This window comes from Chiloscyllium plagiosum, chromosome 26 (genome assembly GCF_004010195.1).
Source record: "Chiloscyllium plagiosum isolate BGI_BamShark_2017 chromosome 26, ASM401019v2, whole genome shotgun sequence".
Classification (NCBI taxonomy): domain Eukaryota; kingdom Metazoa; phylum Chordata; class Chondrichthyes; order Orectolobiformes; family Hemiscylliidae; genus Chiloscyllium; species Chiloscyllium plagiosum.
Genome location: NC_057735.1, coordinates 2025496 through 2048520, shown reverse-complemented (window position 1 = coordinate 2048520; position 23025 = coordinate 2025496). Strand labels below are relative to the sequence as shown.

The 23025-nt window shown below is 43.9% G+C and overlaps 1 protein-coding gene and 1 long non-coding RNA gene across 3 annotated transcripts in view; one reads left to right on the top strand and one right to left on the bottom strand.

Moving 5' to 3' along the window:
* Positions 1 to 2199: 2199 nt before the first annotated feature.
* LOC122563019 lies at positions 2200 to 22380 on the top strand. Of its 2 annotated transcripts, none has more exons than XR_006315470.1 (3): positions 2200 to 2440; positions 8071 to 8215; positions 22144 to 22380. It is a non-coding gene; the product is annotated as an uncharacterized LOC122563019 (long non-coding RNA). The 2 variants fall into 2 exon arrangements; XR_006315471.1 differs by lacking the exon at positions 2200 to 2440 and adding an exon at positions 7441 to 7526.
* The window catches only part of LOC122563018 (synaptophysin-like protein 2), a 33491-nt gene continuing 14175 nt past the window's right edge, over positions 3710 to 23025 (bottom strand). The window contains exons 3-6 of the mRNA XM_043716325.1: positions 14862 to 14980; positions 13282 to 13483; positions 8890 to 9081; positions 3710 to 5770 (exon numbers count right to left, since the gene is read on the bottom strand). Of these exons, the coding sequence (XP_043572260.1) occupies positions 5645 to 5770; positions 8890 to 9081; positions 13282 to 13483; positions 14862 to 14980 (639 nt within the window). The 3' untranslated portion in view covers positions 3710 to 5644. The remainder of the gene's footprint in view (positions 5771 to 8889; positions 9082 to 13281; positions 13484 to 14861; positions 14981 to 23025) is intronic.

The following is a 23025-nucleotide window of genomic DNA, read 5'->3' as shown; positions in this document are numbered from 1 at the left end:
TGGGGGGGGGGGGGGGGGGGGGAAGAAAGGCAGCTGAGAGCGCAATAGGTGGATGGAGGTGGGGTTAATGATGATAAGTTGAAGAGGAGGGTGGATCAGATAGGTGGCAAGGAAGATGGACAGGTAGGACAGTTCAAGATAACTGGTAAGGGGGGAGGGAAATGTTTTTCTGGTGGTAGGGTCCATCTGTAGATGACGGATAATGATGCAATGTATCTGGAGATTGGTGGGGTGAATGGTGAGGACCGGGGTGGGGTGGGGGGGTTGTGTCCTTGTTGCGATTAAAGGTGGGTTCAAGGGCAGAGGTGCAGGAAGTGGATGAGGTGCACTGGAGGGAATTGTTGACCAAATGGGAAGGGGAAATTGCATTCCTTGGAGTAGGAGGCCATTTGGGATGTTCTGGAGTGGAATTGGTCATCCTGGGAGCAGATATGGTGGAGGCAGAGGAATTGGGAATAAGGGATAGCATTTTTATTGGAGAATAGGGAGTGGTGGGATGTGGTGTAGTCAAGGTAGCTGGTGGAATCATTGGGTTAGTGGATGTCCGTGTTGAGTCGGTTGATGGAAATGGAGATAGATAGATCCAGGAAGGGGAGGGAGGTGTCCGAGATGGTCCAGCGAACTTGCAGTCAGGATGGAAAGTGTTTGTGAAGTTGAACTGTTCAACCTCTTCGTGGGAGCACAAGGTGGCACCAATACAGTTGTCAATGTAGCAGAGGAAAAGGTGGGGAATGGTGACGGTGTAGTTGGGGAAGATGGACTGTTCCACGTAACTGATGAAGAGGCAGGCATAGCTGGGTGCCATGCAGGTGCCCATGGCTACCCCTTTGGTCTGAAGGGTGCCATGCGGGTGCCCATGGCTACCCCTTTGGTCTGAAGGAAGTGAGAGGATTTGAAGGAGAAGTTGACAGTTTAGCCAATCAAATGAGAGCGTCAATGGAAGGGTACTGGTTGGGTCAGCGGGACAGAAGAAATGGAGAGCTTGGAGTTCTTCATGGCGGGCTTGGACTTCTTCATGGCGGGCTTGGAGTTCTTCATGGCGGGTGGATGTGTACAGGATGTCCCAAGTGAAGTTGGACTATTGGGGACCAGGGAACCGAAAGGTCATGGAGGAGATGGAGAGCATGGGTGGTGTTCTGAACGTATGTGGGGAGATCCTGGACTAAGGGAGACAGGATGGTGTCACAGTGTATGGAGATGAGTTCGGTGGGGCCGGAGCAGGCAGAGATGATGGGTTGATCGGGGCAGTCAGGTTTGTCAATTTTAGGTGAGAGCTAGAAATAGATAGTGCGGGGTTCCTGGACTATCAGGCTGGAGGCTGGGTGGGAGATCCCAAGGTGATGAGGTTGGGAATGGTTGGGTGATGATGGTTTGGTAATGGGAGATGAGGTCATGGTCAGGGGGCAGTAGGAAGAGGTGACCCTGAGTTGGTGCCTGGCTTCAGCAGTGGACAGGTCGGTGCACCAAACTACCTGTGTCTGGTCTGAAAAGAGCACAATGCATTAACCAGTCTGCAACTAGCCCAGTGCAGTAACCAGGCTGAAACTAATAGTGCATTTACTACTATGAAATGAGCACGTGGCACTAACCAGTGTGCAACTGGTACATGGCTTTTGAGCCATAGAGTCCTACAGCACGGAGACAGGCCCTTCGGCCCACACTGGTCCATGCCGACCAAAATGTCCATCCACGCTAACCCCAGTTCCCTGCACTTGGCCCTTATCCTTCTAAACCTTTCCTATCCGTGTATTTGTTCAAATCCCTTTTAAATGGTGTTAATGTACTCGCCTCAACCACTTCAGCTGGCAGCTCATTCCATATGCGTACCACCCCCATGTAGAAATGTTGCCCCTCAGGCTCCCTTTTATTCTTTCCCCTCTAATCTTAAACTGACGCCCTCTAGACAGCGATTTCCCCAACCCTGGGAAAAAGACTGAATGCATTCACCCTACCCATGCCTCTCAGGATCTTATACACCTCTATAAGATCCTCCCTCAGTCTCCTATGCTCTAAAGAATAAAGTCCTAGCTTGTCCAACCTCTCCCTATAACTCAGACCATTGAGTCCTGGCAACATCCTTGTAAATTTCTTCTGCACTCTTTCCAGTTTAATAACATCCTTCCTATAACAAGGTGACCAAAACTGAACACAATTCAGAGGAACCTCGATTATCTGAACAAGATGGGCAGGTACTATGTCGTTTGGATAATTGATTATTCGGTTAATTGATTTCCTCTGGGGCTCAGAAGTCTGCTCCCTGTTCAGGAGATTAGGCAGCAGCACGCTGAGAGAGCCGGTCCCAACCAACCCCTAACCCATCCACACCCCCAGCCCCACACCCCCAACCCCCGTTCCAAACTCTTTCCCTTCCCCCCATCCCCCTGTTTCTGGGGCAACTGGACTGGACACCTACAGCAAGACTCCTGCTGCCTTTGTGGGGGTAAGTCTCCAAATAGCACACGCGTGCGCGCGCACACACAGACGTTTTGACAAGTTCCACCTTTGTCCTGTACAGGACAATGTTGGAGATATTATCTGAGGAAGTGGAGGGGGGTGTTTAGGGTACACCTTGTGTAGAACTCCAGGGAAAGTGTGGGGGGAGAGAGAAAGGGCAGATGGCCAATCATATGGAGACAGTGCCTGGCCTCCCATCAATGGCTAGGACCATTCTCGGCAGCATCTCAGTGAGCAGAGTTCGTTTTTCATCATTGTACCTGTAAATAAAAGACGCAATCAGGGTTGAAACAGCTCTTTGACGTAATGTTTCTGTCGGGACCTATTGATCCCCTTCAGATAATCTGATATTCAGATAATTGAGGTTCCTCTGTTTTCCAAGTACGGTCTCACCAACATCCTGTACAACTGCAACATAACTTCCCAACAGTTAGAGCATCCTACTCCACCAGCATCTTGACATTTTCAGCAACTAGTACGTGGTATTGATAATAAACGCAAGTTTATCACAGTTCATTAATTAATTGGAAACTCACAATGGATTAACCAACTTGCCAATAGCACATCGAAGGTAGTTGAAAATAGTACACAATAACAATCATAGGAACAGGAGGAGGCCATTCAGCCCCTCAAGCCTGGTCCACCATTCAATGCGATTGTGGCTAATCTGTGGCCCAACTCCATGTCCCTGCCTTTGGCCCATACCCTTTAATCAAAAATGTATCTATTTCAAGTTTTAAATTAACTGATCCAGCATTCACCGCCATTTGTGAGAGTTCCAAGGGTTTTGTAAAAGTGCAGCATAACGTCTGCATCCTTGTACTCCAGCCCCTCCCCAGATATAAAGACCAGCATTTCATTAGCTTTCTTGATCACTGACTGCATTAACTAGTTTGCAAGCAGCATTTACATGGAATATGCTGCAGTAACCAATCTATATGAAGCACTATTCATGTGGAAAATTGCCCAAATCCCAGACTGCCAAAGTCCAACCATGCTAACTTCAGCCTCATTAATAAAAACAATAAGGTGAGAGTTTACAGGATCCCATTTACAACAAAAAACTTCCCAAAAGCATCAAATAAGTGATGATATAATAACATTTGATATAGATGCTTGGATCTTCCACTGATCAGACTCATTATAGCAGTGCTGTGGGGATCCCACTGTATCCCCGGTTTAGTAGAATCTGAAGGAGAGAGAGGAGGTTAATGTTGAATTTTGATGACTGCAGATAATAGATACAGACACACAGTGACACTAAATGGCTTTATTTTCACTCAAAAAATTCAAGCCATCACAGGATTAAATTTTCATCATATGTTTAAAGTCACAGTCTATCAACATTGCAGGAAGTTCTTTACTGATCCTTAACTGATGACACAAGCTCACCGCTTGTTACAAAGGGTGTGGCTCTCTCACTCTCTCCCTGCTCACAATTTGGAATCATCTTTTCAAAAAAAAAAGTCTCAATGTTGTGTAAACCAGCTCCCTGCTCAAAACAGGAAACGTTCAGATTCCAAAGCCAGTGTTTGGAGTGAATGATGAAGCAAGCAGCTAACTGGGTCTCAAGCATGTGCAAATAAACCACATTATTCAAGTGTACCCTCACCCAGTGGGTGCTAGACCCTGCCTTGATAGCCCCATTTCCCCACCCTCAGGGCTGAACTTAATTGCCTCCTTAATGGCATATCTGAACTCAGGTCAAATTGCACCCCCAGGCAGGTACTCATGACCCATATGCACACCCCCACCCCCAAAAGATTCACCTGCTGAAAGGAAGGCGTGTCTTTAGAGCTGTTAGCTGAGCTCTCCCTGGTCAGCACAGCAGATAGAGGAGCTCAAAGTGGACAAAGTGAAGGTTGGATGCTACCAGAGCATTGTGAAACAGAGCCCCTCACAAAGTCAGCCCCCAACCTGTGCATCCACAGCCTTCGCCTTCCAAAGAGTTTTTCTGCATTGGATAAACAAAATCTTCCCTTGAACATAAAGAAAAACCAGCTGCTGAATCCGTACAGGAACCAGGAGTCAGGAGGGGAGGGTTTTACTCAAAGGAAAGAACGCCTTTCACTTTCACCACTTTACTGAACAACGACATGGTTCAGAGGAAGCTGTAGCCATGTGGGCCAGGAAACACAGGCAGAAGCCACTCATGGTACAACTGCATTCCGGCAGGAAGCAAATCAGAAAAGCAGGGTTTGGAATCGGAAATGTCTAACATACCATAGATTGGCAGAAGATTTCACTCTAATTCATGGCTCCCCAAAAAGTGACAGGGCCCCACTGGGGGCCAGAATCTGAAACCTGAGGCAGTGGCTGGGGAGGGGATGGGGGGGTTAAGACTGAGTTTTAAGAGCCATACTCCTCCTCTGAAAGAGGGAGACTGCTGCTCTCACAGGCTATCCATTTCCCCCCCACCCCACCCCACAGTACAAGTCTCCCTCCCCTCCCACCAACTTTCACATCTTGCCAATGGACTGTCACAATTTCCATAGTTTGAGTAATGGGTTGGGGTGGGAGGGGTTGAGGTGTGGAGATAGCCACATTGTCCTTCAGACACTAGCCCAAGTTAAAACCCATCAGAGGATGCAAGGTCACAGTGAACACAAGATGAACATTTGGAAATCGTTTGAACATGAGAAGCAAAAGGTAATATGTCAGTGTTGCTGGTGAAGGTGTGGAGTGAGGAAGTAGCATTTGTCATCACTGGGTTTGTGCTGACTCCTTCCCAGTAACCCATCCCCACCTCTCCACCAGTCATGAGGTGACTTCCACAGTGTCCTCCAATCTCCACATGGTCACTGTGCCCCAAGGGCCAGCTCCGATTCGGAGAGTGGCAGATGTGACAATCTGATGGGACCAAATGATTGGACATTTCCATCAAGTTATACCATTGGAGGGAGAGTATTCTCCCTTACTCTATCCTGGGGGATCAGCAATAGATCAGGATCAACAGACACAGCAGCTGGGGTGGGGGAGAATGGAGGAGGATTGGTCATTATTAACAGGAGGAGTGGAGGTACCCAGTAGTGGGGGTGTTTGGAGAAGGGAGCAACAGTCCCAGGAGTGTGGAATCTGTACAATTACAGTGAGATAAGTGGGGAGAGAGAGTGGTACGGAAGGCAGGGTGTGGAGGGGGGGGGGGGGGGGGGAGGAGAAATATTGGATAAACGGGAGGGGGGGTATAACATTAGCGTTCCACGTTGGTGCCCTGTTCAGCAATGTCCTGCGGGTTACTGGCTTTGTGCCAAGCGGTTTCCTTAAATGCAAACCAGCTGTTCCCTGACCACAGGATGAAGTTCATGAAACCGAATATCTGTAAAGACAGCAAGAAAATTAACAGGCTGTTTTCAAACACTTCATAGCCTTGTCTATAACCAGTGGGATTTCGATAAAGCAGATTATTCATTTCGATTGAAACAGAATTTACAGGAAGTTGTCAAGCTGTCAAACTCAAACTATACAAAGGGTTTGTCAGTCTGACATAGCACTGGGACACAGACAGACTCATTTAAAAAGCTGAGCTATTTTGAGAATGTAATTAAAAAGTTCTGGGATTTACATCTCAAAAGAACATAAACCAGTATATCCCATTCTAAAAGATGAAAGTTTTAATTTAGGATTGTTTACTGTATCACATCTCCATGACACTGGACTCCTTTGGCTATAAGTTCTGTGAGCACGATCTTAACCTCCACAACCACCTGATGAAGGAGCAGCACTCTGAAAGCTAGTGCTTCCAAATAAACCTGTTGGACGATAACCTGGTGTTGTGTGAATTTTAACTTTGTCACAAATAAAGGGTGACTAATTCACTAATGTCTCGGGTTGTATAGCTGCTGGGGTTTGATGGCGAGAATCACTCACATGAGGCATCTCTTCAGCAAGGTAACAGTGAGAGAATGGAAACTGTACCTCACCAAAAGGCAGCAGCACCTTCTAGCAGAGATACCAGAGGAGGGAGAGAGCTGTCATGAAGATATCAGGAGAGATATCAGGAAACTTGGAATGTAAAGTAGATACATGATGGATAATTTAGGGTGTAGCTTTGCTCGCTGAGCGGTAGGTTTGAAATCCAGATGTTTCATTACCTGGCTAGGTAACATCATCAGTGGCGACCTCCAAGTGAAGCAAAGCTGTTGTCTCCTGCTTTCTATTTATATCTTTCTCCTGGATGGGGTTCCTGGGGTTTGTGGTGATGTCATTTCCTGTTCGTTTTCTGAGGGGTTGATAGATGGTATCTAGATCTATGTTTATGGCATTGTGGTTGTGGGGACAACACATCTATCCTGGGACAGGCTAAGCAAAGACATGCCAGAGAATTCCTAAAAGCCTGACCTGCTGCGCTTTTCCAGCAACACATTTTTAAGCTCTGATCTCCAGCATCTGCAGTCCTCACTTTCTCCTACTTTACTCTGGGATCTGACCAGTCCAATATTACCATCAGCTGGAGTGGAACCAGAGTCCCAGCAGCTCCCAAAGACAAAGTACAAAACGTTAAGGATGGTTTGTAGGACGAGTTTGGGTCCTCAACAAAGGCAGTTCGAAATGCTGATCTCCCACCATCCAAGCCCAGAAAGGTTAAATATTCCAGGCACAATTTAAAATCCAAGTATAGAGCCTTCTACTTTTATGCGAGGGATGGCATAAAAGGGAACACTGTCACCTCTGTGGAAGATGCTCGTGGGTTCTGACTCCTGAGACTTGATACATAATCTGGCTAGGTCATTCCAGTGCAATCTCGAGGGAGTACAGCACTGTTGGAGAAGCAGGCTTTCAATGGGATGTTAAACTGAGGCTCCATCCACCCTGTCCAGTGAACATAAAGACCCAACAGAAACAAACATTCAAAGGAGATCCTCCAGGGCCCCTCGCTATAATCTCTGTTTCAATCAATATCGTCAAAATAAATTACCTAAATCTTTGTTTCATTGCATTTTATGGGACTTGGCTCTGAACAAATTGACTGCCAGTTTCTACAAATCTGCGACTAACCTTAAAAAATAAAAGCACTTCATTGGCTGTAATTCACTTATCAATATCCTGAGATCACCATAAGTGTAACTATAAAAGTAAGTTCTTTTTTTACATAATTATTTGGAGTTACTAGTTTCAAGTGAGGCAGTTGGCACTGACAGGTTATCATAGAAGAACAGCATCTAAACAAAACAATTACAGTAATAATTAGTGACAGATTGCTTGAAATTTAAAAAAAAATGACAAGGGTACTTTTAACAGGAGACGGAACCTCCTGAGGAAGTGGTAAATGTGGATATGTTTAAGACATTTGGATCAGGACATGAATAGGGAAGGTTGAGGGATATGGGACAGATGCAGGCAGGTGGGACTGGTTTAGTTTGGGGTTACGTTCAGCATGGATGAGTTAGACTGAAGGGTCTGTTTCCGTGCTGTATGACTCCAAGTGTGAGTTTCAAATTTGTGAAGACAGAGGGCTCCACAAATGTTTATGTTTCACCAACATAAACCATATAATGATTAATCATCTTTCAGCAAGTTAAGTGATTGATCAGCTCCTCACTTTTATTTTGGTTTGATGTAATTATTTCACTTGTAAAATCTCTAAATCGTCTGATTTATTCTCAATATCACTTTCAGATTGTGTGCAGCATCAGGACAGGCAGACGTTGGTTGGTGGAAATCCAGCTCCTGATGAAGGAGTAAGGAATGTTCCTGAAGAACAAGTAATCAATGTGCCCAGAGATGCCCTCCTATTGGTGTTGTGCGTGAACGGCAGAAACAGGTCTGTCCACTGAATCTGACCATTTCACTACTGGTACAAAATGAGTACCAGATGAAATTTGATTGTAACCACCAGTTCAGCAGGTATCGGGTCCAGAGATTTAATTGTACAGTCTGGGATGATGTTTCAGTGCAGAATCGAGGGAGTGCTGCACTATCAGAGTTGCAGCTGTATTGGATGGGATGTTAAACCTCAGCCCCACATTTGTGGGCAGCACGGTGGCACAGTGGTTAGCACTGCTGCCTCACAGCGCCATAGACCCGGGTTCAATTCCTGCCTCAGGCGACTGACTGTGTGGAGTTTGCACGTTCTCCCTGTGTCTGCGTGGGTTTCCTCCGGGTGCTCCGGTTTCCTCCCACAGTCCAAAGATGTGCAGATCAGGTGAATTGGCCATGCTAAATTATCCGTGTGTTAGGTAAGGGGTAAATGTAGGGGGTATGGGTGGGTTGCGGGTCGGTGTGGACTTGTTGGGCTGAAGGGCCTGTTTCCACACTGTAAAGTAATCTAATCCTTGCTCTTCAATAAGCACAAGTACTTAATTTGCTGTAAAAAACATGTCAGCCCGTCTGGGCCAGGGACGGGGTTACGAGACGGGGACGGGGGTGTTAAAATATACTTTAGCATCAAAGTCAAACCGTTCCTGAGCCCTCTCAATTCCATGACCTTAAACTTACCACTGATGCATTGAGACGCCCCATGGGGGGCACAGCTCCTGGCGTACACACAACAGTTTTCCCCTGACACGCACTGATAGGATGGATGATAGCAGTCGGTTTTGTTGCATTCTTAACATCAGACAGACCTTGTGCCCAAGCCGAGGATGAGACCAACCACAGGAAAGCAAAAAGTGCAGTCACTACAAAGTCCTGAGAGAGAAGTAGAAATGTCAGCACAAGCAGCAAATTCCTGTCAAATTGGACATGCATTACCTGCAAACAGTGTTCCCATTCATCAACTTTCCCTCAGCCATATTTGATTAGCAGATGTTCAGTTTGTCTACAGAGAAACATAAATCTTGGATTGGATAAAAAGAGGAGAAATTGTTTCCAATGACAGCAAGATCGGTAACCAGAGGGACATGGACTTAAAGAGCAACTGATAAAACAGCTGGAGTGGAGATTGTTGTATTTTGGAAATCATTGCCCAAAGGTCTCCATGTCATACACCAGAGACTTCAGTTCAGGCCCCACCTGCTCTTCCACATCATCGTGATGAAAAGCAGTGACCCGTTTCCCTTTCCATATCTCAGTAAGTCAGAAGTCACATGACAGCAGGTTATAGTCCAATAGGTTTATTAAAATCACAGGTTTTCAGAGCGCAGCTCCTTCATCAGGTGATGCCACTTTGTGCGACTTCTGAGCTTGCCCAACCCAGCCCAACCCCAGCATCCCACATCATACCTCAGTGACGCAGACATACCCTAACGGCAGTGCCCCCTTCAGTATGTCTAGCCACTTCCCTTTTCAATACCACAGTGGATCCACCCTCAGAAGCATCTCAACATCACTGTGCCCTTAACCTTCTGAGGCTAAGATTCCTCAGTGTCCGGTGGTCTCAGCATAGTTAGACAATTCCAAACATATTTAGAGACAACATGGAACAGAGACGTGGTTGGGGGTGGGACACCTCACCCTGTGACCAGAATCATTCATTTCAGAAAGTAGTCACCTATTTTTAAATTATTAGAGATTATGCAACTTGTTCTGTCTTTATTTACCTCTTCACAATTTTAAAGATTTTAAGACATTATTCAATTTTTAAGACATTATTCAAGCCTCCTGTGAACTCCTCATCCCCTCCCAGTGATTCTGTACTGCACCTTCCATTGTTTCAATGGTGTTCTGATAGCGATTTAACCAAAGTCTGTATATTATCTAAAACGTCAGCTACAACTGGAGTAAGTTAAACACATCCAGCGTTATTCCATGCTTCTCTAATCTCTGCCTTAAGATCAACACTCTGCATTCCATGGACAGTGCACTCATCCAGTAAAATGCAGAGTGTCTAAACAGCATATTCTCTAGTTTCTACTCCGCTTACAATCTCACTATTCACTGGGCTTTTCCCTTCCTCTCGTTACATCTAACATCAATTACTTTACACATCATTGCAGGAAGTGATATCTGCCAATGATGAGCCCATCGCACGGTTTTCCATCTTCTCCAACTCATTTTCCATAAATCTTATGACAATTTCTCAGAGCCCCTCTAACCCCCAATTCCCTGTCCCACTTGAAGTTTTTAGTAAATGGAGGAGTGGTGGCGAGATCCAGGGTCATTGTGTAACAGTGGACCATTCCAGCCCATTTTAAGCCCAGGTCCATCAAAACAACACAGCGATGATGTTTTCCATGGGTACAATACAAATTGATTGTCAAACAGGGCTAAGCAATGCAATGACTAATAGATCAAATCTGAACTCTGCAGACTTATCATATCCAGTCATGAATTGTGATGAACAATTAAATAATTCACTGGAGGTGGCACCTCCACCAATGTTCCCATCCTCAATGATGGAGGAGGCTGAAAAATGTGTTGCTGGAAAAGCGCAGCAGGTCAGGCAGCATCAAAGGAGCAGGAGAATTGACGTTTCGGGCATAAGCCTTTCTTCCTGAAATGCCCGAAACGTCAATTCTCCTTCTCCTTGGATGCTGCCTGACCTGCTGCGCTTTTCCAGCAACACATTTTTCAGCTCTGATCTCCAGCATCTGCAGCCCTCACTTTCTCCTCAATGATGGGGGAGTCCAGTACATCAGTTCAAATAAGTAGCACCTGCTTAGAGAGAATCAGTTCGGGTTCCACCAGGGTTACTTAGATCCTAACCTTACAGCAGAATAGCCCAAAAACAGGCAAAATAGCTAAATTCCAGCGGTATGGGGAGATTGACAGCCCTTGACATCAATGCAGCATTTGTCAGTATGTGACGTCAAGGAGCCTTAGCAAAACTGGGTCTCGAGGGGACATTTCTGTGCAGTGTGAAGTCATACCTAGCACATAGAAAGATGGTGGTGGCTGTTGGAGGTCAGTCATCTCACTCCTACAACATCTCTGCAAGAGTTCCTTTGGATAGTTTCCTCATTACAACCACTTTCAGTTACTCAATCAACAACCTTCCCTCTATTATAAGTTCGGAGGAGCAGATATTCGCCAATGACTGCATAACCTTCAGCACCATTTGTGACTTCTCAGACACTGAAACAGTCCATGTTCAAATTGGCATCAGCCAGTCGAGGTAGTGGCAAATAATAGTTTTGCCAGATAAGCAACAGGCAATGTTCATCCCCAATGAGAGAGAATCAAACTGTCACTCATTGGCTATCAGTGGAGTTGATATCACGGAATTCCCTCACTGTCAACATTATCAGGTTCACCATTGACCAGAAAATGAACTGGACGAGCCATATAAAAACTGTGGCTACAAGAGCTGGCCAGAGTCTGGGAATCCTGCAGAGAGTAACTCACCTCCCAATTCCTTGAAGTCTATCCACCAACTACAAAGCACAAGTCAAGAGTGCATGGATGAGTGCAGCTCCAACAACACTCAAGAAGCTTGACACTATCTGTTTAAAGCAGCCCATTTGATTGGTACTACATCCACAAGCATCCACTCCCTCCCCCACCGATGCTCAGTAGCAGCAGTGTGTACCATCTACAAGGTGCACTCCAGAAATTCACCAAAGATCCTCAGACAATACCTTCCAAACCACTTCCATCTAGAAGGTAAGGACAGCAGATACATGGGCACAGCACCCCCTGCAAGTTCCCCTCCAAGCCTTTCATCATCTTGACTTGGAAATATATCCCATTCTTTCAATGGTCACTGGGTCAAAATCCTGGAATTCCCTCCCAAAAGTCCATCTACAGCACATGGACTGCAGCGGTTCAAGAAGGCAACTCATCCCCACCTTCTCAAGGGGCAACCAGGGACAAGCAATAAATGTTGGTTCAGTGAGCAACACACACCCCAATTTCACAGACTGAGTTAACACACTCTCAGGTTAACCATGTTGGAAAGAAATGTGCAAAGCCAGAAAGCAGATGATCATCTCACTACTCTATCCGTCTGCACGATATCAGTGGGAAGGTGATAAAAACAAAATCAAGAATGAGCTGTCTGAGCTCGATTTTCAATTACTGTTTTGGTCCATTTGACACAGCTAAAGATCTACAGAAAGAGTTCTAATTCCTGCTACCAATCATTCCCAGACATTTCTGTTTTCTAATAAATATTCGAGTTTTGGTTTATTCAATGAGGAAGTTTCCAGCAACGTTAAAAACAGCTGTTCCCCCAAATCTCCCCAGCCAGTAAATTATAGAACAGCAAATGAGCTATATAAGGAAAGTTAAACATGCTCCTGGGCTGTTGGGGCTGGATGGACAGAGCTCAAGATCCATTTGTAGGCCAGGAGCTGACGTTTGGTGTTTCAAGTAATTTTATTATCAAAATTAATAGGATCAACAACATTCAATATTTTAAGCAGAATTCTTAAAACATTAATGACAACAAAATCTTGTGGGTTTATCCCAAGGATTGTACGTAACCCTTTTTGAATGACTCAGTTTGAGAGGCTTTTCTTCTTTGCAAGAAGAGAATCTAAGAATCTAATGGAATTGTTCCTCATTCATAACTTTGGCAGGTTGTTTTTCTGTCAACACCTCCTCAAACACTTCTCCACTTGCTACAAATCATTGCTATTTTATCAATTGAAAGTTCTAATTCTAGTCTACGCCATTCCATACCAATTTCTCACTGCTAAATGGGTTATGCATTTTTCTATGTTTACCCCTCTAGACTTTATCAGTGGATTCAGCTTCGTGGAGCCAAAGAGCAATGGAATGCTTTTTAATTGACTGAGCTAACTTGACTGAGTTTTTAATTGACTGAGTTTTAATTCATCAATTCTATCCAAACTGACTCAATTCCTTAATGGTCAGAAGCTAAAGGTTACTATTTTTACAACACAAGGAGAAATGAGCAGTAACATAATATTTGCAAACTTCAGGACAGTCTGATTAACCATCTCTTTACACCGGCTCACATGGACAGCATCACGTCAAAGCACTTACAGCTATTGGTAGATACTTGTTCTGTTGATAAAGACTCTGATATCCCACATAGATGACCAGAGCAGCTGTACAGTACAGGAAAGTAAACACTCCAATTGTAACAAAGAATTCTGGCGGTGAGGAAAAATCTCCAAGGAGATTCAGGGTTTCATGAACGGTATCATTCTTACAGGTCAGTGCTTTGTAAGAAATCTGGTTTAACCTAGAAGACAAGACCACAGTGGCATTAGAAAAGTGAGACTGACATCAGAACTGAGTGACTTTCCCCATGGAGAAAACCAAATTGCAAAATAGTTACTAAAATATCAATCAGCTATTGTTGACACACAGAGGACATGTAACACATTATCACAGGGAGTAGTTTAAGGTGAAAACTTAAGGGTAAATTGGATTAACACCAGGGAGGAGGGAGTGGAATGATTATATTGGAAAGAGAGTGTCGATGGTTACCCAGATGGATCATTACAGTAAGCACAGACCACTGGGGCTGAATGGCTTGTTTCCTTACGAGGTAAAAGGTCGATTTGGTAAACTGATATCAGCACCTGTTGCCCTGGTTTTTCCAAGTAAAGACACCATAGTCCGACCGGACCAGAGGGCTGCTCTCTCACGAGAGACAGTGCATGCCAGTCAAACAATGGGTGGTGCTTTCACCTGGAGGGGCACCGCACCTCTGGTGAGGGGAGAGATTGAGGACAGTTGTTCATGGTAACTTCAACTCGTGATGGAACTGAACCCATATTGTTGGTGTCACACTTGATGGCACCAGCAAGTCAATTGAGCAAATTGACCCCAGGACATGGAAGTGACTACAGATAAATTCCATAGTCACTGTACCGCATAACTCTTCTTCAATTACAAACTACACCAGTTGACTCAGTGATAACAATCCCATGTCAATTCAAATCCTAGTCCATTGACAAGAGCACACAATCCAGACATTCCTGATGGGCACAACTTGAGGGAGTGCTGCACAGTCTTGGGTCCCATTTTTCAAAAAAGATAATGAACCAATTATGATATACGTCTGGCTTTTCCTTTGAAACCCAGAAGTGCTCTTACGTGTAACTGCCTGCTTCTTTCTTACCCCCCTCCCCCATCACCAACAGTATTTTTCCATCTATTAATCACCCATGTCTCCAACTGACTAATTTACATGCAAAGCCCATTAAGGGAAAAATATGTGCTTTATTGATAATACTGATGCCTTGTGCATCCCTCTTCTTTCTCATTCACCATTGCCAACTGGACCTGGAGCTGTTTATAGCCAAGCCCCTGGGATTCCCTCAGGAACATTGTGGAGGTGATAATCTCTGCAGAAAGTGTTTGGAGGTGTGGAAAGTAGCAGCAAGGTGGGGAAGTAGCCAAGTGTAGCACCATAGAATGTGTAGACCAGAGAATCTCCCACTGAAGGTAAAGAGATGTAGACCATGTGGGAAAGGCAGGGATAAGCCTGGCCAAAGACAATGGCACTGTTGGGAGTCAGGAAGCACAAGGTCGATGGAGGGATTCTGGGGAGCATCATGCAGCAAAGTTCACAAAGATTATTGGTTGAACTGCACTGGTCCAGCAGCACTTACCTGAAAGGATAACTAAAATGGACTGAAATCAAGTCTTTCTTGCCATCTTGACACTTAACAGAAGCCACACTTGTCCCCGCATAACCTCCACAGGTGGCAAAGGCAAATATAGCAAAAATCTGTGGAGACAGAGCAAACTGAATAAAGACAGGAATGACTTAGAATTTACAGAAACATTTAGCCCAACTGCTCTATGCTCCACACGAGTCCTCCAATCCCTCTTCATAACTTTTTATTCCTTTCTTTTTGTGTTTTTCTGCTTTCACCTTAAACATACTGACATGATTCACCTCAGTCTCTCTGTTGCAGCAAGTTCCACATTCTCACAGCTCTCTGGGTAAAGAGATTGTCTGGAATTTCCCATTGGATTTTGTTTCTTAATAATCCCTAGTACTGACTTACCTCCAAGTGGAAGCATTTTCCCTATGCTGACCTGACCAAACCCTTTCATATTTTAAAGGTTGTGTAGGGTTACCTTCTTTGCTTCCCTTTATAGTAAAAGGGAGCCCCAGGCTGGTCAATCTCTCCCAAAAGGTACAGTTTCTCAGTTCCTGTCTCAATTTGTATATGTTTTCTCCAGGACTTTACATTCTTACAACAGAAACCAGATCTATGCACAGTGCTTCAAATGTAATTTTTAAAAGAGAGCAAGAGTTTTTCTTTTTCTAAAAAAAAAACTGTTCCTGAACACTGAAAGCACTTATAATCAGCAAGTTTTGAGAAGATTTGTAGCTCAGGTTGACGTTCTGGATGTAGGTTTGCTCACTGAGCTGCAAGGTTCATTTTCAGATGTTTCGTCACCATACTAGGTAACATCTTCAGTGAGCCTCCAGACGAAGCACTGCTGATAATTCCTGCTTTCTATTTATGTGTTTGGGTTTCCTTGGGTTGGTGATGTCATTTCCTGTGGTGACGTCATTTCCTATGGTGATATAATTTCCTGTACGTTTTCTCAGGGCATGGTAAATGGGGTCCAAGTGAATGTGTTTGTTGGTAGAGTTCTGGTTGGAATGCCATGCTTCTAGGAATTCACAGGTGTCTCTGTTTGGCTTGTCCTAGGATGGATGTGTTATCCCAGGCGAAATGGTGTCCTTCCTCATTCGTATGTGAGGATACTAGTATGTCTTTTTGTGGCTAGTGCATGTCCATGTATCCTGGTGGCTAGCTTTCTGCCTGTTTGTCACAGTCCTTGCAAGGTATTTTTCCAACTCGAACTCTATCAACAAACACATTGACTTGGATCCCATTTACCACCCTCTCAGAAAAAAAACAGGAAATGATATCAACCACCTAAGGAAACCTAAACACAAATAGAAAGCAGGCCATGCCACCAGTGCTTCATCCAGAGGCTCACTGATGTTATCTAGTATGGTGACGAAACGTCTGGAAATGAACCTTCGAGCTCAATGAGCAAACCTACATCCAGAACCTCAACCTAAGCTACAAATCTTCTTAAAACCCGCTAGCAACTACATCCCACGTTGAGTAAGGGGATCATAACTGTATGCAGGACTCCAGGTCCGGTTTCACTAATGTTATGTCCAGTTGTAGCAACATTTCCCTACTTTTGTGCTTTGTTCCTTTAGCAATAAATACAAAAATTCCACATAAGAGCTGGTTTTCCCGAGCAAAGGGAGTGGAGTATAAAGTACAGACTGGAGCTTGTATTGATCTTAAAAATGCAAATAATTAATAATTGTGGAAGACAGACAGATTTCTGCTTCAATAAATAGATAGTCGGTAATCTAACATCAGCCACATTCATCTGACAACTTGCAACTGAGACAATACCACTGCTAGAGACTGGAACTGAAATGGTTAACTCCTCCCAGAACAGTCCCTTATATCCTGAAGGGCAAAGTTCATCCCTGCATATCAATTAACTCTTTCAGGTTTTGACTGTATTTTCAAACAACTGGCTGACTGAAACACTGAATTACAAAGCGACAGGGTCAGAGGACGGTAAGCAGATGTTGTACAGACCAAGTTATTACAGTCGGGTTTAGTAGCTGCCAGCAAATCTTCCCACAACAAGCAGTGTCACTTTTAAACAGATAATAACTGTAAAACCATTTACTGTCAAGTGTTTACACAACAGGCTCACAGACCAGAAACTAAACAGTTCTGAATGGGCAGGTTTCACACACACTCCCTCTCCCATCCAGGATGAAGAGAATGGGAAGACACAGAGACAGGAGGAGGAGAAAGAGGGGGTAAACTTGACAGGGAATGGGGGGAGTGGGTGGGGAGAGTGAGACAGCCAGAGAGAGGGGGAAGAGAAAGAATTGGAACAGAGTCAGACAAAAGGAGATCTGGTTTTTTAAACAAATACCAGATAGGTTGGTTATATCAAAAGGAAATTTTCAAATCTTGTCACGTCAGGATTAAGCTTAACAAAGAATTCAGTGAGTTTGTCCCTACCCAGCTTGAGGAGAAGGGTTAATCTATAGACAGTGGAAACACTGAACACTGATTAATGCTTTTCACAGTCCCCCTCAAGGCAGCAAGATCCCAGAAGCTAGGCTACCAATGACTGAACAATGCACTGGTGTGAACCTTAATCTTTCCATTTCTTACTTCTACCCAAACTGATTCTGCAACTTGCTCTTTTAAGCTAAGGTCACCTCTCACTTCTGTATTAATGATATCCTTCTTTAACAGAGTGACCCCACCTTTTCCTAGTTTCCTCTCTTTTTGAAATATCAGGTGTCCTTCAGTATTCAGGTTATCCCACACATAGGGAACTTGCTAAACTTCAATATTGTGGAGATTATAGCAGAGTCACCATGGCCGTGTGAAAAGGAAATGTGTTTGACTAACTGAACAGAATTTGAAGAACTAAGAAAAAAAAAAGATGAACCTGGAGATACACACTCAGCTTTCCAAACGACCTTTTATAAGTTGCCATATCAAAGTTACTGCACAGGATGAGAATGCATAGCATGGGGGTATGATGACAACCTGGATAAAGTCAGAAGTCATGCAACACCAGGTGATAGTCCAACAGGTTTATTTGAAATCACAAGCTTTCAGGAGCACTGCCCCTAAAAGTGCCCCAGGTGAAGTTACAAAGGGGCTACACTCTGAAAGCTTGTGATTTCAAATAGACCTGTTGGACTATCACCTGGTGTCATGTGACTTCTGACTTTGTCCACCCCTGTCCAACATCAGCACTTCCACATCATGGATAATGAATTAGTTAGTTAACAGGAAGCAGAGAGTAAGAATAAAAGTATCTTTTTTGGATTGGGAAGCTGTAATCAGTGGGGTGCCATTGGGTCAATGCTGGGGTGTTATCTAACTACAACCTATTAGTGACTTGGATGGCAGGACCACATACATGGGAGCTATATTTGCTGATGATACAAAGATAGGTAGGAAGTAAGTTGACAAGAGGAGATACAGTACTTACAAAGTCCAATGAGCAGGCAAACATATGGTAGTTGGACTATAATGTGAGCAAATTGTCGACTTTGGCAGGTAGAACAGAAAAGCAGCATTTTATTTAAATGGAGGGTGCTTGCAAAACTCTAGGATACAGAGCGATCTGGATGTCCTTGTACATGAATCACAAAACATTTGCATTCAGGTACAGCAAGTAATTAGGAAGTCAAATGGAATGTTGTCATTTACTACAATCTGAATGGAAAATAAAAGTTAGAACATAGAACAATACAGCACAGTACAGGCCCTTTGGCCCTCGATGTTGCGCCGATCTAAGCCCACCTAACCTACACTAGCCCACTATCCTCCATATGCCTATCCAATGCCCATTTAAATGCCCATAAAGAGGGAGAGTCCACCACTGCTACTGGCAGGGCATTCCATGAACTCACGACTCGCTACAGGAAGACAGGAAACAAGTGCTTGGGTGCAGTGATCATTCGGAGAGCCAGCGAAGATACTGTGGGATGAATGGTTTCCTCCGGTGCTGGAAAAATTCTGCAATTCAATCCAGTTGTTCTCATATTTTATTCTGCTATGTTTAATTTTGATCAACATCCTTCCCCTCACAACTGGTGAGGCTTTGGTCTCACAATGGCAACCACCTTTCATCTGGATCAGAATCACTTTAGGCTGATTTGGTGCGAAGCTGTTTTTAGTTTCAAATCAGACATGAGGAAAGGGTGAAATATATCACTCCAAAAATGAGAGGGGGGGTGCACAGATGGGAAAATGTTTCACGTTCCAGAGTTAAGCTATACACAATTTGTCATTCTAACACTACAGAGTAAAAGTGACAATGGTTGATCTCAGGTACAACTCGAATCTCAATTCAAACTGCTACACAACACAAAAGTCATCTCCAGTCTGTACAGAAAAAAAGCAAGACCAGGATGTTCATAAAGCCCTTGTGAACTTTGCCATCAACTACTACCTTCTGTCTTCTTCCAGCCTGCCAATTCCTAATCCAAATCTCCAACTCACCCTCAATGCCATACCTCCGTATTTTTTGAAGTAGCCTACCATGGGGAACCTTATCAAACGCCTTACTAAAATCCATATACACCACATCGACCGTTTTCCCCTCGTCTACCTCCTTAGTCACCTTCTCAAAGAATTCAATAAGGTTTGTGAGGCACGACCTGCCCTTCACAAAACCATGCTGACTATCCTTGATCACATTATTCCTATCCAGATGTTCATAAATCCTATCCCTTACAATTTTCTCTAACTTGGGAAGTTTTAGCACAGCTTATCAAGGTTTTGGTGAGAACACTTCTTGAGTACAGTTTTGCTCTCCTTATTTGAAAAAAGTATGCAATTTATTTAGCAATTCAGGGAATGTTCACTTGACCCATTCCTGAACAAACAGCCTATCTAATAAGACAATGACCATAAGGAATAGGAACAGGAGGAGGCCATTCTCCAGCCTGCTCCAACATTCAACAGGATCATGACTGATCTGACATTCCTCATGTCTGCTTTCCTGCAGTTTTCCCTATAACCCTTGATTCCCCAACTGATCGTGCATCTATCTCAGCCTTAAATATACACAAGGTCTCCGCCTCCACAGCTCTCTGTGCAAAGGTGTTCCAACAACACAACCCTTTGAGAGAAGAAATTCCTCCTCATATCTTAATCTCTTTTATTCTGAGACTGTGCCCTCCCATCCCAGACTCTCCCATAAAGGGAAACATCCTCTTGGCATTTACCCTGTCAAACCTGTTAACAATCCTTTATGTTTCAAAGAGATCAACTCTCATTCATCTAAACCCCAGTGAGTATACTCCCAGCCTGTTTAACCTTTGCTCAGAAGATAATCCCTTCATCCCAGTGAACCTTCTCCGAACTGCCTTTAATTAAATATCTTTCATTAAATAATGGAACCAAAGCTGCTCACAGTACTCCAGATATGATCTCAGCATCACCTTATATGGTTGCAGTAAGACTTCCCTACTCTTAGACTCCAACCCCCTTGAAATCAGGGCCAACATTCCATTAATTTTTAGATCAGAGTAGTGCTGGAAAAGTACAGCAGGTCAGGCAGCATCCGAGAAGCAGGAAAATCCACGTTTCAGGCAAAAGCCCTTCATCAGGAATAGAGCTGACAACATTCCATTACCCTTACAGATTACCTGCTGCCCGTGTGCTAGCTTTCTGTGTTTCATGTACAAGTCTCTCCAAGTCCCTTTGTGTTGCAGCTTTTCTCCGTTTAAATAATACTGTTCTTTCGTTCTCCCTTCACATTTTCCCACATTATACTCCATTTTCCAACCTTGTGCCCATTTACTCTACCTATCAATATCGCTCTATAAACTGTTTGCATCCCTCTCACAACCTGCCTTTCCATCTACTTTTGTGTCATCTGCAAATTTGAGGGAACACGGAGCAGTCTGAACTTTTACCAACTGGAGTTTAGAGAAATGAGTGGTGATTTTATATGATCCTGAGGAGAGTTGATAGGGTGGATACTGTGAGGATGTTCTCTCTTCTGGATGAGACTGGAACTAGGAAACACAGTTTAAGAACAAGAGGTCTTCCTTTTAAGGTTGGGATCGGAGGGATATTAGAATGTGGAATTCTGTTCCCCAGTAGAGACTGGGTCACTGAATTCATTGAAAACTAAGTTGGATAGACTTTTGGTAGCCAAGCAGAATAGAGTTGAGACCATAACCAGATCAGCCATGATCTTGAACAGTGAAGCAAACTCGACAGGGATAATGTTGTACTCCAGTTCCCAAGTTCTTTGTTCCTAAATATGAAGAGGGATAGGTCATTCAGCCCTTGAGATTAGAGTTGAGAGCATGGTACTGGAAAAGCACAGGTCAGGTAGCATCCGAGGAGCAGGAGAATTGATGTTTAAGGCAAAAGCCCTTCATTAGGAATGAGACTGAGAGCCGAGGGGATGGTGGGATAAATGGGAGATAAGTCATGGCTGATCTTCTGCCTCAACTCCACTTCTCTGCATTATTCCCATATTACTCGATTCCCTCAATGTCAAAAGATCTATCAATCTCAAAGACAAAGCATCCACAGCCCTCCAGGACCAGGGGAAGGTGATGGTCAAGTAGTAAACCAAAACCCCAGGCTCATGTACTCAAGACATGGGTTCCAATCCCACCCTAGCAGATGGTGAATAATTGAATTCCCTAAAAATCTGGAATTTAAAAAAACCATCCTCATGACAACTATGTAACCAACTCTGATTGCTGTTTAAACTCATCTGGTTCACTAATATTTTTCTGGGATCCATCTTTCTGAAAGAAATAAAGGCCAACCTAGCCAGGGACACCCATATCCTGTAAACAACAAAAAAATTCTAAACACTCAATCTTTAGTGACGAAACTTCCCAACATCTTAATCCTAACTGGCTAATAGCTTATCCTGAAATTTCAATTTGAAATCATGGGTTTGGAAAAATTTAATCTAATCTGGATAGGGTGAATAGCCAAGGTCTTTTCCTCAGAGGAAGGAACTCCGAAACTAGAACACACAGGTTTAAGGTGAGAGGGGAAAGATTTAAAAAGGACCTAAGGGGCAACTTTTTCACACAGAGGGTGGTGCATGAATGGCATGAACTGCCAGAGGAAGAGGTTAGTAATAATTACAACATTTAAAAAGGGCATCTGGATAGCTATATGAAGAGGAAAGGTTCAGAGGGAGATGGGCCAAATGTTGGCAAATGGGACTAGATTAATGCAAAACATAGATGAGTTGGACTGAAGAGTCTGTTTTTGTGTTGTACATTTCTATGACTCTAAGTTATGACTTTTCAAAACTAAACATTTGGATTTATAGAGAGAATGCAATTAAAGTACTAATGATTTTAATTTGCAGTTGTCTACAGATGTCTCAGGACAGATCCCAGTTGAAGGAAAAGACATTTATGAATGTGCAATAATTTGTTGGAAGGAAGCCAGTTCTGGCTGTGCCACCCTGGGCAAGAGACTTTGGTGGAGAGAGAACAGTAATTCTTCACCAGGGTCTGGTGTTTGTAAGGATATTCCTGCGGCAAAATCAATAGCCCGAGGATGAATTTTTTTGGTGTTTGAAAGTAAATTTTTCCTCTTTTGCCTTCTGTAATACAGTTCATATTTTTCTTGTTTAATAAAACATTTTACTGTATTAACAGTACTTAGACTCTTGTGAATGTGTTCAGCAACTTACCTCATAACTTAAAAAACAAAGAAAATTTAGGTTTATCAAGCCAAGTTTCAATCTGAGATCTGACGTTCCCAGTGTTAATCTCTGTTGGAATATTAACCCCATTGGACCCACTCTGTACTACATCCTCAGGAGAATTCATACTCTCAACAAACAGTATTTCAATTCCATCTCAAACATCAAAAACTGTAAGTACAACAAACTTTTATCCACCCACCTCCATAACCAGCGCTCCTCAAACATTCCAGAAGATTTCAAACATTCCAGTCTCAGATTCCTCCCTCCCCTTCCTCGACCTTTCTATTTCTATCTCAGGCGACCGAATCAACACGGACATCTACGACAAACCGACCGACTCCCACAGCTACCTGGACTACACCTCCTCCCATCCTGCCCCCTGTAAAAACGCCATCCCATTCTCCCAATTCCTTCGACTCCGCCGCATCTGCTCCCAGGAGGACCAGTACCAAAAACGCACAACCCAGATGGCCTCCAAGGACCGCAATTTCCCCCCCGACGTGATCGACGATGCCCTCCACCGCAACTCTTCCACTT